The 14,078-nt window shown below is 35.4% G+C and overlaps 1 protein-coding gene across 1 annotated transcript; it reads left to right on the forward strand.

Moving 5' to 3' along the window:
• The first annotated feature begins 1,864 nt into the window (after positions 1-1,864).
• On the forward strand, positions 1,865-13,815 carry LOC132267286 (uncharacterized). The gene is made up of 8 exons (XM_059768423.1): positions 1,865-2,130; positions 4,258-4,360; positions 5,066-5,173; positions 5,266-5,375; positions 5,531-5,638; positions 5,720-5,765; positions 9,762-9,893; positions 13,268-13,815. Exons 1-8 carry the CDS (start codon positions 1,922-1,924, stop codon positions 13,349-13,351), a joined length of 900 nt encoding a protein of 299 aa, XP_059624406.1. The 5' UTR covers positions 1,865-1,921; the 3' UTR covers positions 13,352-13,815.
• The last annotated feature ends 263 nt before the right edge of the window (positions 13,816-14,078 follow it).

Genomic DNA, 14,078 nt, shown 5'->3' on the forward strand with positions numbered 1-14,078 from the left:
ATGAAGACTTGGTTCGTGATGTTCATCATTGCTTGGATGATTGTAGACTTGAAGGTTTTAATACTTGTAAAGGTTGGCTTGAAATGCCATTTGTAGCCTTATTTGTCAAAATGTGTGTTTTTTATTCCATTTATGTAATGTGTACATAAGTGCACTCTATGCAATGTATTTAACTTTTATGTAATGAGGCCAAGGGCCAAAGACACTTATGTGATATGTATGCAAATTTTTAACTTCATTGTTGCTTATGGAAGTTAGGAAATTTCATGCATTGAAGGGTCATATTTTACATACAACATGCCATGAGGCCGTAGGCCATTGTAGTACGTCTACTTTATCATATTACGTATGCTTGCATGTTCACTTCGGCACAAAATACCCTTCTTGATGAAACAAAAACTTAAGGTTGCATTTTTTTTTGAGTTTTTACCCTATTCTGTTCAAGGGGCATTTCGGTTATTGCACATTGTGTTTTTTTTTTTTAATTTCGCCTGTGCTGTCGGGTAGAAAACTCGATTTCGGAGGGGGTTTCTTCTTTGTGTTTTTCCAGAAAAGTCATCTTGGCCCTCAAAAACCTATTTTTTTTTTCTTCTGAAAAATCCTTGCTGCCAGGTTTTTGCTGATTTTTAATACAAGTGTACTTGGTACTATTCATCGATTTTTTTTTAAAAGTGTGATGACCAATCCGAAACTTCCGGGGGTCTTGTGGGTGTATTTTAAGATTGTATTTTTAATTTAGGCAATTTAAAAACCTCCGAAACCCATTTCCTTTCCTTGGGCAGCAGCTCGGAAGGATTTTTGCCCTCTTGACCTGATTTTCTTAGGGGCATTCTGGGCGTTTTACAATGCATTTTTTTTTTGTTTTTGTCTAGACTTCTGGGTAGAAAACTTGATTTTAGGGAGGGTTTTTTCTTTGAGTTTTTCCAAAAAAGTCCATTTAGATGCCCGTTTTTACTCTCAATTGCAGCAACAGTGGGTCGGCAGCGTTGTAGCTGTCATGACCCTCTTTTTGTTTTTGACCTTTCTCTATCGTCCGGACTCCAAATCGAGTAAAATTTTTTTTGAACTTGACTATTTTTTTGCTGTCTTTCCAACGGTGTACTCGGTTGTATCCGGATCTTCCTATATAATTATCAGTTTACCCTTTTTGCTTTATATGTCCATTTTTCTTTGTTTTGTCGTTTCTTCTTCGTCCGGAATCCGAATCATGCGATTCTTGAGTCCATTTTCATTAGTTTTTCATTATCTTTCCAGTGGTGTGCTCGGTGGCACCCAAATCAATAGTTTTTAAAATGACTATTTTGCCCCTAGGGGCCTTAATTGTTATTTTTTTGTAATCTTTGACTGCCGCGTCAGTTCCCATTGAGTTCCATGACCTCATGGAAGGTCACTTTGATTTCTTAGAGTCTTATTTTTTGGTTTTTCGCTTCCGCATTCGGATTCGTTATCGGGTTAATGTTCGATTCATCACAAGTATCACTGGCTTGAAAAATCAGGACCGTCACAATTTTCATATTGAAATTAGGATTGGAAATGGTCACTACTCAGTAGTGTTATTTTAGTATAAATTTTAAACTAATTTTTTATTCATAATTTTACTTTCATTTTAAAATTTCAGAACATAATTTATACGCATTTATGCAATCCATTAGGTTAGACTGCAAACACCGTTTGTCTCACATAAATCGTTTTTCAAAAAAACACATTTTCGGCGTTTGGTTGTATTTTACGAATGGTAAAATATTTTTCAGGTAAATCAATTTCCTTAAAAAAAAAAAAAATTCCGAACCCAAGTCATTTTTCAAGTCCGTCCCTACTCCCTAGCGTGCTGGTGATGGTTTTATATTAAAGTGAGCACTGGGGGCGCACCATAGCTTTCCCGCCTAAAAGTAAAAAGTTGAAGGAAGAAGAGAGATCATAAATGAGCGCAGAGGGTCTGCCGACGAAGGAGGCTAACGTGCTCAAGGGGCACGAGGGCGCAGTTTTGGCCGCAAGGTTCAATTCAGATGGCAATTATTGCCTGAGCTGCGGCAAAGATCGGACCATACGCCTCTGGAATCCCCACCGTGGAATCCACATCAAGACCTACAAATCTCACGGTCGCGAAGTCCGAGACGTTCATGTTAGCCCGTAACTACACATTCCTCACTCTCTCTCTCTCTCTCTCTCTCTCTCTAAATACTACTTCATATTTACATTCATGTTCTATTATTAGTATAGTACTACGAGTATTATTTTGCTGGCTATTCTTGATTTAGGGTTCCAATTTATCCTTTCTTTTTTGAGTTTTTGAATTAGTCTTCACTTAGATCATATTTTGGTTTAATGCATGAATCAAACCCTAAACCCTAAATTTAATTGTGTTTGTATAATTATATGCTTCATTTGATCACAAGATTTTGATGGTTCATGTACATCATCAATCCCATGCCTTTATTATTATTATTATTGAATTTAACAAGCATATAAATTGTGCGTTTATGTCTGTGTTTGTCTGCTTCTTTGAACACAGAAATTCATTTATAGCATGGGCTTGGCATATGGTTGTAAGATAAACTATGAAATTGGATAGTTAATACACTATGATGAAGATTTCTTCCTTATATTCTACGGGATATATATCCATATACTAATGCACCCATAATCCCATATATAATGTACATACACATTATATGTATATGCAAACATAATGAATGAAATATAAACAAACGGTAATGAAAATTGAAGTGAAATAAATCAAGATTAAATTTGAGAAGAAAGTAGCAAAAGGAATTACAAAACTTGTCAATCATAGATATGACTTCCACTCTTTATTTTTATTTTTGTTTTTAAATGTTTGATGGTCTCCGTCCATTTCTGGAGTTTCTATTGAAAGGATTTTGAAAGGGTAATCATAGGCATGTCATGGAAGTGCCAGTTGTGTATGCTTTCAGAATAGTAGAACAATTTATTTGAACATTTTCTTTTCTATTGCAGCATAACAATATGGCGTTTGATTTCATGTAAATTACTGAATAGTGGCATAAAAACCATGTAGAAGATAGTCATTGATTTACAGATACCAAATTTTCTTGTAAAGTATTTTTTTATTTTAGCCAACTTACCCATCATGCAGGAGCAATGAACATTGTATGCATATGATCCGCAACGCAACCAACTGAAACTGTATTTATTATGGATCCATTTTCTACCATTTCTCTGTTTGTCTCATTGGAATTCTAGTGTTTGAGTAGCAATCCCCAGAACAAAGCCTCGCTTTGTGAATGAGTACCTGTTTAAAACTACTTACATAAAATTTTGTTAGTGTGTGTCTTTATTTTGCAGCAGAAGCTGTTAGTGTGTGTGTGTGTATTTGATAGGCAACTCTATACGAATATTATATTGATTATTTTTAAGATCTCTTATTTATTTATTTCTTTACTTTTAGAGAGGCCAATGATGAACAAGAAGTCTCATAGCCTTAAGTTACACTGATTTTTTTTCTCTATCAACATTATCCTGAATTTAAGTGTAAAAAGCTCATAAATAGGCAGTTCTAGACCATTTGTTCTCTTATATGATAAACATCTATTGCAGAATTATTCTATTTAAAATAGAAGCAGTTTTCATTATAATTTTGCATTCGCAAATATTTTTTTTCTATGACTTTGACTTGCATAAGACAAATTTAATTTTATTGCAAACAGGATGAATTTTGTCAAGAAAATTCTTATAGAAGGCATAAAGATATTAAACTGAGCGTCTGAGCAACTAACTCATACAGGAAAATTTGATCAAGCTACGTAAAGAGTTCAAAGCATGAGGGTGTGTGCTTCATCTGTTTCTATATTTTGGGAGGGGCCTCTATGGGATTTAACCTCAAAGTTATGAGGCAACAATTTTTATTTTTTATTTTTGCATTATCCCTGTACACCTTTTGAAACTTACTATATTTATTGTTTTCCAACTTTCAAGTGGAAATGAAGCTTAATTGTCATTTTGTTCTTGTTTGAGGAGTCTTTCCTAGATTTTGGTATTCAATCTCTCCTGTCCCAGTTCTCTTTATCATACCAGTGTATTTGACTTCTGTCAATCCTTGAATTATGTATCGTATCTATTTTCTATATATATATATATATATATATATATATATATATGCAAATATAAGCTATCAATTTGTCTCTTTACTTTTTAGGTGAGGCTGTGTGCATATATCAGAAGTTCCAATACATTCTATGTTTCTAGTTCGGTACTTGATAATATGTTATTGTATTGTAGGGATAACTCCAAACTATGTTCTTGCGGTGGTGATCGACAACTCTTTTATTGGGACGTAGCAACTGGTCGTGTAATTCGAAAATTTCGTGGTCATGATAGCGAGGTTTGTTAAAAGATCCTTCTCTTGCACAATTGGCTAACTCATTAAATGGTTTTAAAATAGAATCAAGAAAAACCCATTCATGTAGCTGCAATGAGAACGTTAAGATGGATTTAAATGGTGACTAGAAGAGATAGGGTTACTAATAAAAATGTGGGAGAAATTAAGAAGGTAAGAGACAGAGAGGCTGACCCATATTGGATTAAGTCACGGACGATGATGACAATGGTAGTATCTATTTTTTATTATTGCACGTATGTAAGTGGCATTGTCAGCAACATCATTACCAGTACTACTTTTTTGGTTTTGGTTTTACAATCCTCTTTCACCGCTTGTTAACATCCTAACCGGCTACCACATAGTTTGGAGGAACAAATCAGTGCCCGTCTGAAGATCTTTTCAGATACCTGCAAGCTATGAAATGCCTTGTTTTTTTGGCACTACAAAGGCAGCAAAATTTTGTTGGAAATTATTTAGTGATCTTAAATTTCTTAAAAAACAAAAAATTGGAATGCCATTTGGTGAATTTAGAATAGGAAAGAATATCAAGGCTGAGGAACAGAAATAATTATCACCCTGCTTTACAGAAATTGAACTCATTTTCTATAATCTATCATTACAACTCTTAAAAGATAATTAATATAGTAGCTGCATTACAGTTATCCTCTACTCTTCCTAATATTTTCCTGTATTTTCTTTTCTTTTCAGGTGAATGCTGTGAAGTTTAATGAGTATGCATCTGTTGTAGTATCAGCAGGGTATGATCGTTCATTGCGTGCTTGGGACTGCAGATCTCACAGCACTGAGCCTATTCAGGTTGTCTCCCTCCCTACCCCTCTCTCTCACAACTTTTTGGGGGACCTTTGGTTTCTTAAACTGACTTATAAAAGGTTTTGGTTAATGTGCAGGTCATAGACACCTTTTCTGACAGTGTAATGTCTGTTTGTTTAACAAAAAATGAAATTATTGCTGGAAGTGTTGATGGAACTGTTCGAACATTTGACATTCGAATTGGTAGGTATGTAGCATTGTAGCAACAAATTCAGGAGGGCCAAATTTTTTTTAGTGAAACACTATGATGGTTGGTATATATATATGTTTTGTTTATTGTTTTACTTTAGTACTTTACTCTTATGAAATACTTTCTCTAACATTGTCTTTGCTTTTAATTAGAGAAATATCTGATGACTTGGGGCAACCTGTCAATTGTATCTCTCTTTCAAATGATGGTAATTGCATATTAGCCAGTTGCCTGGATTCTACTCTACGTCTTCTAGATAGGTAATATCTATTTTCTTGTGTTCTTATGCCACATAATTTTCCGACTTTCTTAACCCCTTAATCGGTTCTTCCTCTTGACAGGACTTCTGGTGAACTATTGCAAGAATATAAAGGCCATGCATGCAAGGTTAGCACAGAGCCTAGTTCTGCAAATTTTTTATGCCACCTTTTGATTTTTTATGGTAGTCAATGTAGTGGTTTGTTTATGTGCGACAGTTTTTGACTATTGGTTGTGGGTTTGTAGTGGGCTCTTGAGGAGTTGTTATTACACATGGGGTAATGGTTTATTTACCTTTTGATTATTTATGGTAGTCAATGTGGTGGTTGTTTGTTTGTTTGTGGGACGGTTTCAACTGTTGGTTGCGGGTGTGAAGTGGGCTCTTATGGAGATGCTATTACACATAGGATAATGGTTTTTAAGTAGATCAGAATAGGGGTAAAGTAGAGGCAACCTAAAAGAAAAAGAGAGAGAGGTGTTTAAGAATACTACCGAGAAATCTCAAGCCTACTTCATTTTTTATGCAAATCATTAATGGTGCTTTGGGAAAGTATCTTAAAAAAAAAAGTCAAGAGTCATTCTTGTTTTGGGTACTAAGTAATTAAGCTTTGGCATTACTAAGTATTTACTTAGGAAAGTGGTATAGTGTTGTTAATGCTGTGTTGGGATTCTAAAAGTCATTCTAGGAAAGTTCAAGTTTCATTAATAGTAATATTATAAAAGGGCAACCCTCTTTATCAGTTGTAACTAAGTCTTTATCAATATCATTTGAGTTATTTTCAGACTATAAACTTATGTTAAGGCTTTTGCCAGATTTCCCTTCAGAAATCAAGACTCCAACGGTGATTGGAGTAATCCTAGTATTTAGGTGCAAAAATTCGTTTGACCAAGAATGGTCAAAGGGAACAATCACAACACACTCAAGAATATAAGAAGATAGAATATTAACTATGGAATTTGCTTCCCTTTATTGTGAGGACTTTCCCTCTATTTATAATGAATTACATTGGTTGAATTGGGCTAGGACTTGCATTGTTTGTCCACTAAGTTCTTACTATACCGTATTGTTTCCTTAGAGAATTCTACATGGTTTACATAAATGTAATATATTTTTGTTAAAATTCCTTCTTTGAGTAGGATTCGGGCCATCAGAATGGGTTGGATCCAGTGGGTGAAGCTGGGCTCTCTCCCACGATGTGTCACCCAGGTCTGCTCTCTATTGGGCTTATGCTTTGGGCTTCATTCTCTTGGTCCAAGGCCTCTTTTATCATCTGGTCCACGTGGCGTGTTCAAAGGTAGCCCCCACGCGATGACATGTCACTTTTATTGGAAAAAGATTTTCCCTCCAGTCTTTCTTCCTATTGTAAGAAGACTTCTGTTTTTTCTGTTTGTTTTAAGTGGTATCAGAGCTTCTCGTAGGATCTGTGATTAATGTGGATCTATGGCTAGGCAAGGAAGCAATATAGCCACAAAAGAAAGACTTTCAAAATCTGCAAAATCAAATTTCTGTATTGAGCACTTTATTGGAACAATATGGAATCATTTCACCTCTTAGTTTTGACATTGGGAGGCAAAGGGCTCAACAAATGGATGCATAGGAATGCAAATATTGGACAGAACATACTACTGGAGAAAGAAATCAGCAGCATAAGATGTCTAGTCTAGAAGTCTAAAGCAGAGTGCTGCCAGATCACAAAACACATGGACATCAATGGTGAAACATACTGAAGGACCTGAATTTTGGTCCTACCCATGTGAGAATTCAAGATTCAAGTCTGCCAAGTGCCCAAGAGTTGCAAACAATCACATTATCGATGGAAAATAACTCTTGGTTGAGGAAGATTTGGGGAATTATGTTTATTTTTTTATTTTATAAGTAAATATGTATTAGAAAGCGTTGAAAAGGGAACGCATCCCGAAACTACAAATCCGGGGAATTATGTTGATCCCAATTCATCTTTTGATGAATCTTTTGGAGATGTAGATGAAGAATATCAGAACTTAGGGGTGCATTCAACTTCCATCTTCTAGAATTTGACAACAATAAAGAGGAATGTGAAGAAAAAACGAAGGCAGAAGAGGAGTCGTCTGAAGAAGCAGCCAACAACTTGTCAGAAGTTGAGGTAGCTGTCATTATTCAGTCTGCATACCGTGGATTTCAGCTGAGAAAGTTGGAACCATTGAAGAATTTGAAGCAAATATCTCAAGTTGATTCCCATGTTGTAGAAATTCCAGAGCTTATGTCGTCTACAAACAAATAGGTGGAACTTTTGAAGATAAGACCATTGGTTTTCCAATGGTAAGTGGTGCATTAGACAGCACATTAGAAGAAGTTTATTTGCATAAATTGGTTAGAAATGAGTCTTCTTTGTTCATGGAGTTGAAAAATCATGAATTCCATATTCGTGACTTGATTTGGGATGGATTCTTGGTGCGACGTACTGCTGGGAGTTGTTCCAATTCAAAAATCAGATTTATTTAGGTTTTGTTTCGTGATGTGTGTTCAAGCAAGCTTTGGAAATCTTCTAAATTTAAAGATAGAGCTTGGGATGAAAGGAAGTTCTTTGTTGGTGAAAAAAATTATTGTGTTTTGTTCGAGTAAGGAAAGGAAGAAAGGATGGAAGGCTTTATTCAGGTTCTCAACAGATTATGGTAAATTGCTTCAAACTCGAGGGTGAGTATTCTCCAAGGAGGAGGGTCTGATTCAAATCATTAATGGTGCTTTGGGAAAGTATTTTGAAAAAAAAGTCAAAGAGTCATTCTCGTTTTGGGTACTAAGTAATTAAGCTTCGGAATTACTAAGTATTTACTTAGGAAAGTGGTAAAGTTTTATTAGTGCTGTGTTGGGATTCTAAAAGTCATTCTAGGAAAGGTCAAGTTTCATTAATGGTAATATTATAAAAGGGACAGCCCTCTTTATCAGTTGTAACTAAGTCTTTATCAATATCATTTTAGTTATTTTCAGAGTATAAACTTCTCTCAAGGCTTTTCTATGATTTTCCATAGAAATCTAGGCTCCAACGGTGATTGGAGTAACCATAGTCTTTTTTACTATTATAAGACGACTTCTATTTTTTTTCTGTTGGCTTCAATTTTCTTGTTAGGTGACAAGTGACAACACAGGGTCATCCTTATTCATAGGCATGGTATTAGGAGGGTAAGTTGTCAAAGTTTGCACACTTGCTGGAGAAAATTAGCTGTTGGAATACATAATCAGCTGGAGGTGCTAGCAAGGAAGCCATCGTCCTTGAGCTCAACAAAGGAGAGCACATGTAGGCATTTGTGAGAATGCACTGGGCTTGATACATGGTGGACACATGTGGCACATGTCTCAGAGGACATTTGGCATCTCTCAGAGACTAGCCATAATACAGCCTGTGGTTTTTAATACATCTCAGAGAATTCTCGACTTGCCTCCAAATCACGTAATACCTTGAACCTGTTGAGACTGGCATCCGCCGGAGACTATACCTTAGTCACCAAGGACTGCACATAACCTGAAAGTCACCTTGCAGCTCTGGATTGAGCTCAAGGAACTCCATGCACCCTACTCCAGATCCAGGCAATGCATCATGGTCATGCATCCAGAGGCAGCTTTGGAGGGAGAAGAGGTTATGGAGCTGCATTGACAGCAACAACCTCAACAAGAGTCGTATTCACTAAATATAGGAGTAACTTGATGTCATCCCCTCCTAGGTTAAGTTCTTAGACTAAGTCACCACATGCATGACCTCTTCAAAGATCAACATGGCACGCTCCAAGGGGCAGCTATAATGGAGGTAGATCACGTCTTGCAAAGCCATTGAACTATGTGTCTAGCAGAGATCTGAGCGTTTTCTGCTGGAGGTCATTAAAGTGGATAAGAGGGCGCCATGCAGGATGGCTATGAGTGCCATGTGGAGGCATGGGGGTCCAATACCTATATTGGTTATTCTTATTGTAGAGCTAATTCTGTGGTCCAGAACCTGCATGCGCTAGCTTATGCACATTTTTAATTCCAATCCAGTCTATCTTGTGTTTCCCATTGTAACTTTTTTCCTGCCTTTGCTTTGCGTTCTAGTTCTATATCTAGCAATCAAATGTTTTATCCCCTAAATATTGTCTTTTTTTGTTCTTCTGTGTCAGTCTTACAAAATGGATTGCTGCCTAACAAACACCGATGCCCATATAACTGGTGGATCTGAAGATGGCTATATTTTTTTCTGGGATCTGGTAGATGCATCCGTAGTTTCCAGATTCCGTGCTCATACCTCAGTGGTAAGTTCTCTTTTGCTGATGCAGTATTTCTTCGGATGTTGATAAATGGTAAAGATTCATGCTCACACATAAATTTCTTGGTTCCAGGGTACTTTAAACTGTTTTCTAGGAAGAAAGAAATAAGCTTGTCGATATGATTTCTCTCTTTTTTTCTCGGTTCCAATATCTCTTTTTTTTGTCTCTAAAGCTATATTTATGTCCTCAATTGCACATGACTTTTCATACTGCCTTCATATCCTAAATTCCAAATTTTGTCACTTATAATTTGAAAATTCAACTAATATTTGATAATATTCCAAATTTTGCATAAAGTTTCAATGTTTTGATAGGAAAATTATTTAAAATCAATTGGCGCTGGTAGAGTTGCAGTTGCAACTTATCCCAAAATTCTTATAGATGTTGCATAACTAGTAACTTCCTGCAAATCTCAATATGCCAATTTGTTTGGTGATCATAGGTCTTGCGAATTTTGTTTGACTTCTAAAGTTGATGTTGTCACAGTATAATCTGTTTACTCTTAAATTCAGCATTGGGAGATAATGCATGATAAAGGAATTTGAAAGTAATGAAGTAGTTTGTGCATTCAAGTAAATTGAAGTTGTACTTTAGTTTTCATAGTGCACATTAGTACCATAAATACTTCAGGAAGTTTATATCTCTTTAATCTTTTAGTATATACGTGTATATACACAGACAGACATATACATGTATATATTTTAATTGGCAATCTGCTGGTATGGAAGATCTTGATCATTTCAAGTAAGAGGAATACTTGTATTCTCTTTTACCTGTCATATTTTCCTTTATATTGGAATTCAGAACCAATCTAGTCTTTTATGAATTTCACTATTAAATTATTCAAGAAAGATCGACATTTTCAGTTGAATGTACGATAACCGTCTTGATTAGCTAGAAAAGAGAAATATTAAGTATTACAATTCTATTATCTAAACTCTTGTGGAATCTATGTTCACTTTGACTAAGGCTTCAAGACTCACACCATTAAAATGCTCCTCAATAATGAATTAGGTGGGAAAATTTTTTGGTTTAGTTTACATCCATATATATGAAATTATGCTAGAATTCATTTTATTATAATGATTAAAATATAATTGATTTCTTTTACTTTCCGAATGATCTTAAAGAATATCATCTTGTGTGTTTAAAATTGAAGGAGTGTGAATGGTGTACATGCAGTTTTGAAATTTTCCCTAATTTCTATTACACTAACTTTGTAAGTAATCTGTGTTCATATGTTACAAAAAATTACATTCCAATTATCATTTCAACACGTGAACTACTAACATAAATTTTTCTGCAATTGGTGGAAACTGGAATTTTTTATAGGGAAAATTACACTGGCCTCCCATTTTGTTGGGCTAAATTACATGGACTTCCCTCTAATTTCAGAAATACCATTACCTTCCCGTCAGAAATGACTGTTAATGTCCATTAACTGAGTACCATACTGAAAGAATTAATTTTAAATTCAAAACACAGTTGATTAAACCAACACATATATATATGTGTGTGTGTGTTTGTGTCTATATATATACACATGTATGTATGGGAGAGGACTGAACTCTGAAGGTGCCAACGATGTGGTGGGGGAGAGAGTCTCTTTCCTTTTTCTTCAAACTATTCACAATTTGGGGTTAATCGCATTTTACACACATGAGGCTACCTTATTCTTTATTAAACTCTAAACACACCAATGGGCCATTAGCTCAATGGTATAACCTCCCTACTCTCAAAGAGGATGGGAGGGGTTCAAACCCCAGCATGGGCAATGTGTGTGTGAGTTAGGGGTGGCAATTAGTGTTCGCGGGTCATAATCGTATCGTGTCGACCTAAGTGTATTCTACTAAATAGCTCAACCTGAACACGACCCGTTTAATAATTGTGTCAAAAATCCTCGACACTAACCTGACCTGTTTATTAAACGGGTTACATGTGTAACCCATTTAATGACCTATTTAATAAAATGAAATATTATATTATTTAAATTATTAATAATACTCAATCAAACAACAAATACTAGAAAAATATATGTTTCAATCTAACCAAATTACTAAATAATCTCTAATTTACAAAAGAATAAATTATAAGATACAAGTTCAGGTAGTTATTTTGGAATTTAAATAGAAATTTGTTTATGATGTGTATAGTTAAACGGGTATAAACGGGTTGAATCCCTCAATTTAAACACCACATGATTAACTATACAGGTTAATCGTGTCGACCCGTTTACGACCTGGAGTCATATATGGTCAACCCAAACTTGTTTAACCCGTGTCGTGTTCGAGTCATTTTGGCAAGTCGTGTCAAATTTTGCCACCAGTACTTACCGGATAAAATAATAATAATAATAATAATAACACAAATATTCTTCCTGTGCTTTTATTGATATTATGTTTTTATTCAGTTTATCTCCTATGTTGAGACTTACTTCATTTTTGACATGGAATTAACAAAGATGCTGACTTATTCATTGTTCTAAAATGCAAAAATTAGTAATAAAAAGCAATTAAGGGGACCTCTCACATCTTTTCACTAGATGGCTGTCTGTGATCTAGAAGACCCATTTGTCTTCTGGGAGTTTTAAATGATGGAGCTGTGCTAAGGAGGTATATAGTGCATGTATATACACATGTATAGAGAGAGGCTGAGAGATTGGACTGTAGTGTTGTTGGAAAATATGGTGGAAGTGGTGGGTTTATGGTTTAAACAAATGGTGAATTAAGATAGAGATGGGAATTCCCCGTCTGTGTGGGAAAGTTTGACCGGAGTGTTATAGAAAGATGGAAAGTTTTAGAGAGTCTGTGCACTTTGGGAGAAGCAAACAGCGGTGGTTGAGAGTGGCAGGTATAGTGGCACTGTTGGGGGGAAGAAACACATCCATGTAAGAGAAAATTAGGATTCATGAAAGAGAGAGAGAGAGAGAGAGTTTTTGAGAGAAGGGCGTGTGTTTTAGAGAGAGAGTTGCTTATAAGAGAATTAGAAATTGGCGTGAGGGCAAATATGTACACATATATTATAAAGACGACTTTCTTGTTCAAATTTCAGTTTAATGACATCATTGTTCACCAGCTTTGACTGTTAATGAGACTGACTGGAGATTGATATGTGTTATAAATGTATTTACTAGAAGGGGTGTAATCAATAATATCCAAATTAGAGGGGAACAGGGTGTACTTTTTCCCAACTAGAGGGGGAAATAGTTTAATTTTTCCGAAGAATTAGTATTGTTGATTTGTTCGTTAATTGAGGGAATGACCATGATCCTTCGTGTTTCTTTTCCAAACACACACACACACACACGCACACACATCTTTATCTCAAAGAGTTACATTTTTTTTTTTCTCCCTTGACAGGTAACTAGCGTGAGTTATCACCCGAAGGACAGCTGCATGATAACTGGCTCTGTAGATGGCACCATTCGGGTTTGGAAAACTTGACAACAGAAACCAGAAGCTTTTTAAATTGCTTTGCTGCTTCTCTTTCCTTCTGTATTCGATGTCCATCGGATTCCTGTAGAAATATTTATATCAACACTGCTGAATTTTATATGGTCCCAATTTAAGGCCTCATTTACAGCTACACCCAAGGTTGCATAAAATTATAGTTGAAAGGATTCAAACTCTCTGAACCAGACACTAGATGTTTGGAAGACTAGTGTTGCTTATCCAATTGGGTATCACATTGTCCCGCAAGAAAGTTTCGAGCTCAAATTACTCATCACGATTCGACACAGTTTTATGATCTCAATCTTCACAAGATGTACCTTTATCATGTCCAAAAAGAATATACTGTAGTAGATATATAACTCACATTGAACCAACTATCCTCTTTTGGGATTTACCTCTTCTATCCTATAAATAAAATAAAATGGCCAATTAGCCACCATTAATAAATTATTCAACTTTAGAAGTGTATCTCTTCTAATTATCACCCAAAATACCATCAAGTGTATACTTTTGCTTATACGATTTACATAGCTCTTTTTATGCTTTGACAACTCTTTCATGCTTCCATAAGTATGTTTTTATCTATATGATTTAAAAGGAGAATCTGTTTATGGCTTGGCAACTCGTCTATGCCTCCAGAAGTATGTTTTTGTTCATACTATAGAATAACAATTCAACCATACATTCAAGGTATGTATTTTGTTCATACAAATATGAG

The sequence above is a fragment of the Cornus florida genome, unplaced genomic scaffold (genome assembly GCF_030987335.1).
Source record: "Cornus florida cultivar Cherokee Brave unplaced genomic scaffold, ASM3098733v1 CherokeeBrave_3.0.0_Hap2_Chr07, whole genome shotgun sequence".
Lineage (NCBI taxonomy): Eukaryota > Viridiplantae > Streptophyta > Magnoliopsida > Cornales > Cornaceae > Cornus > Cornus florida.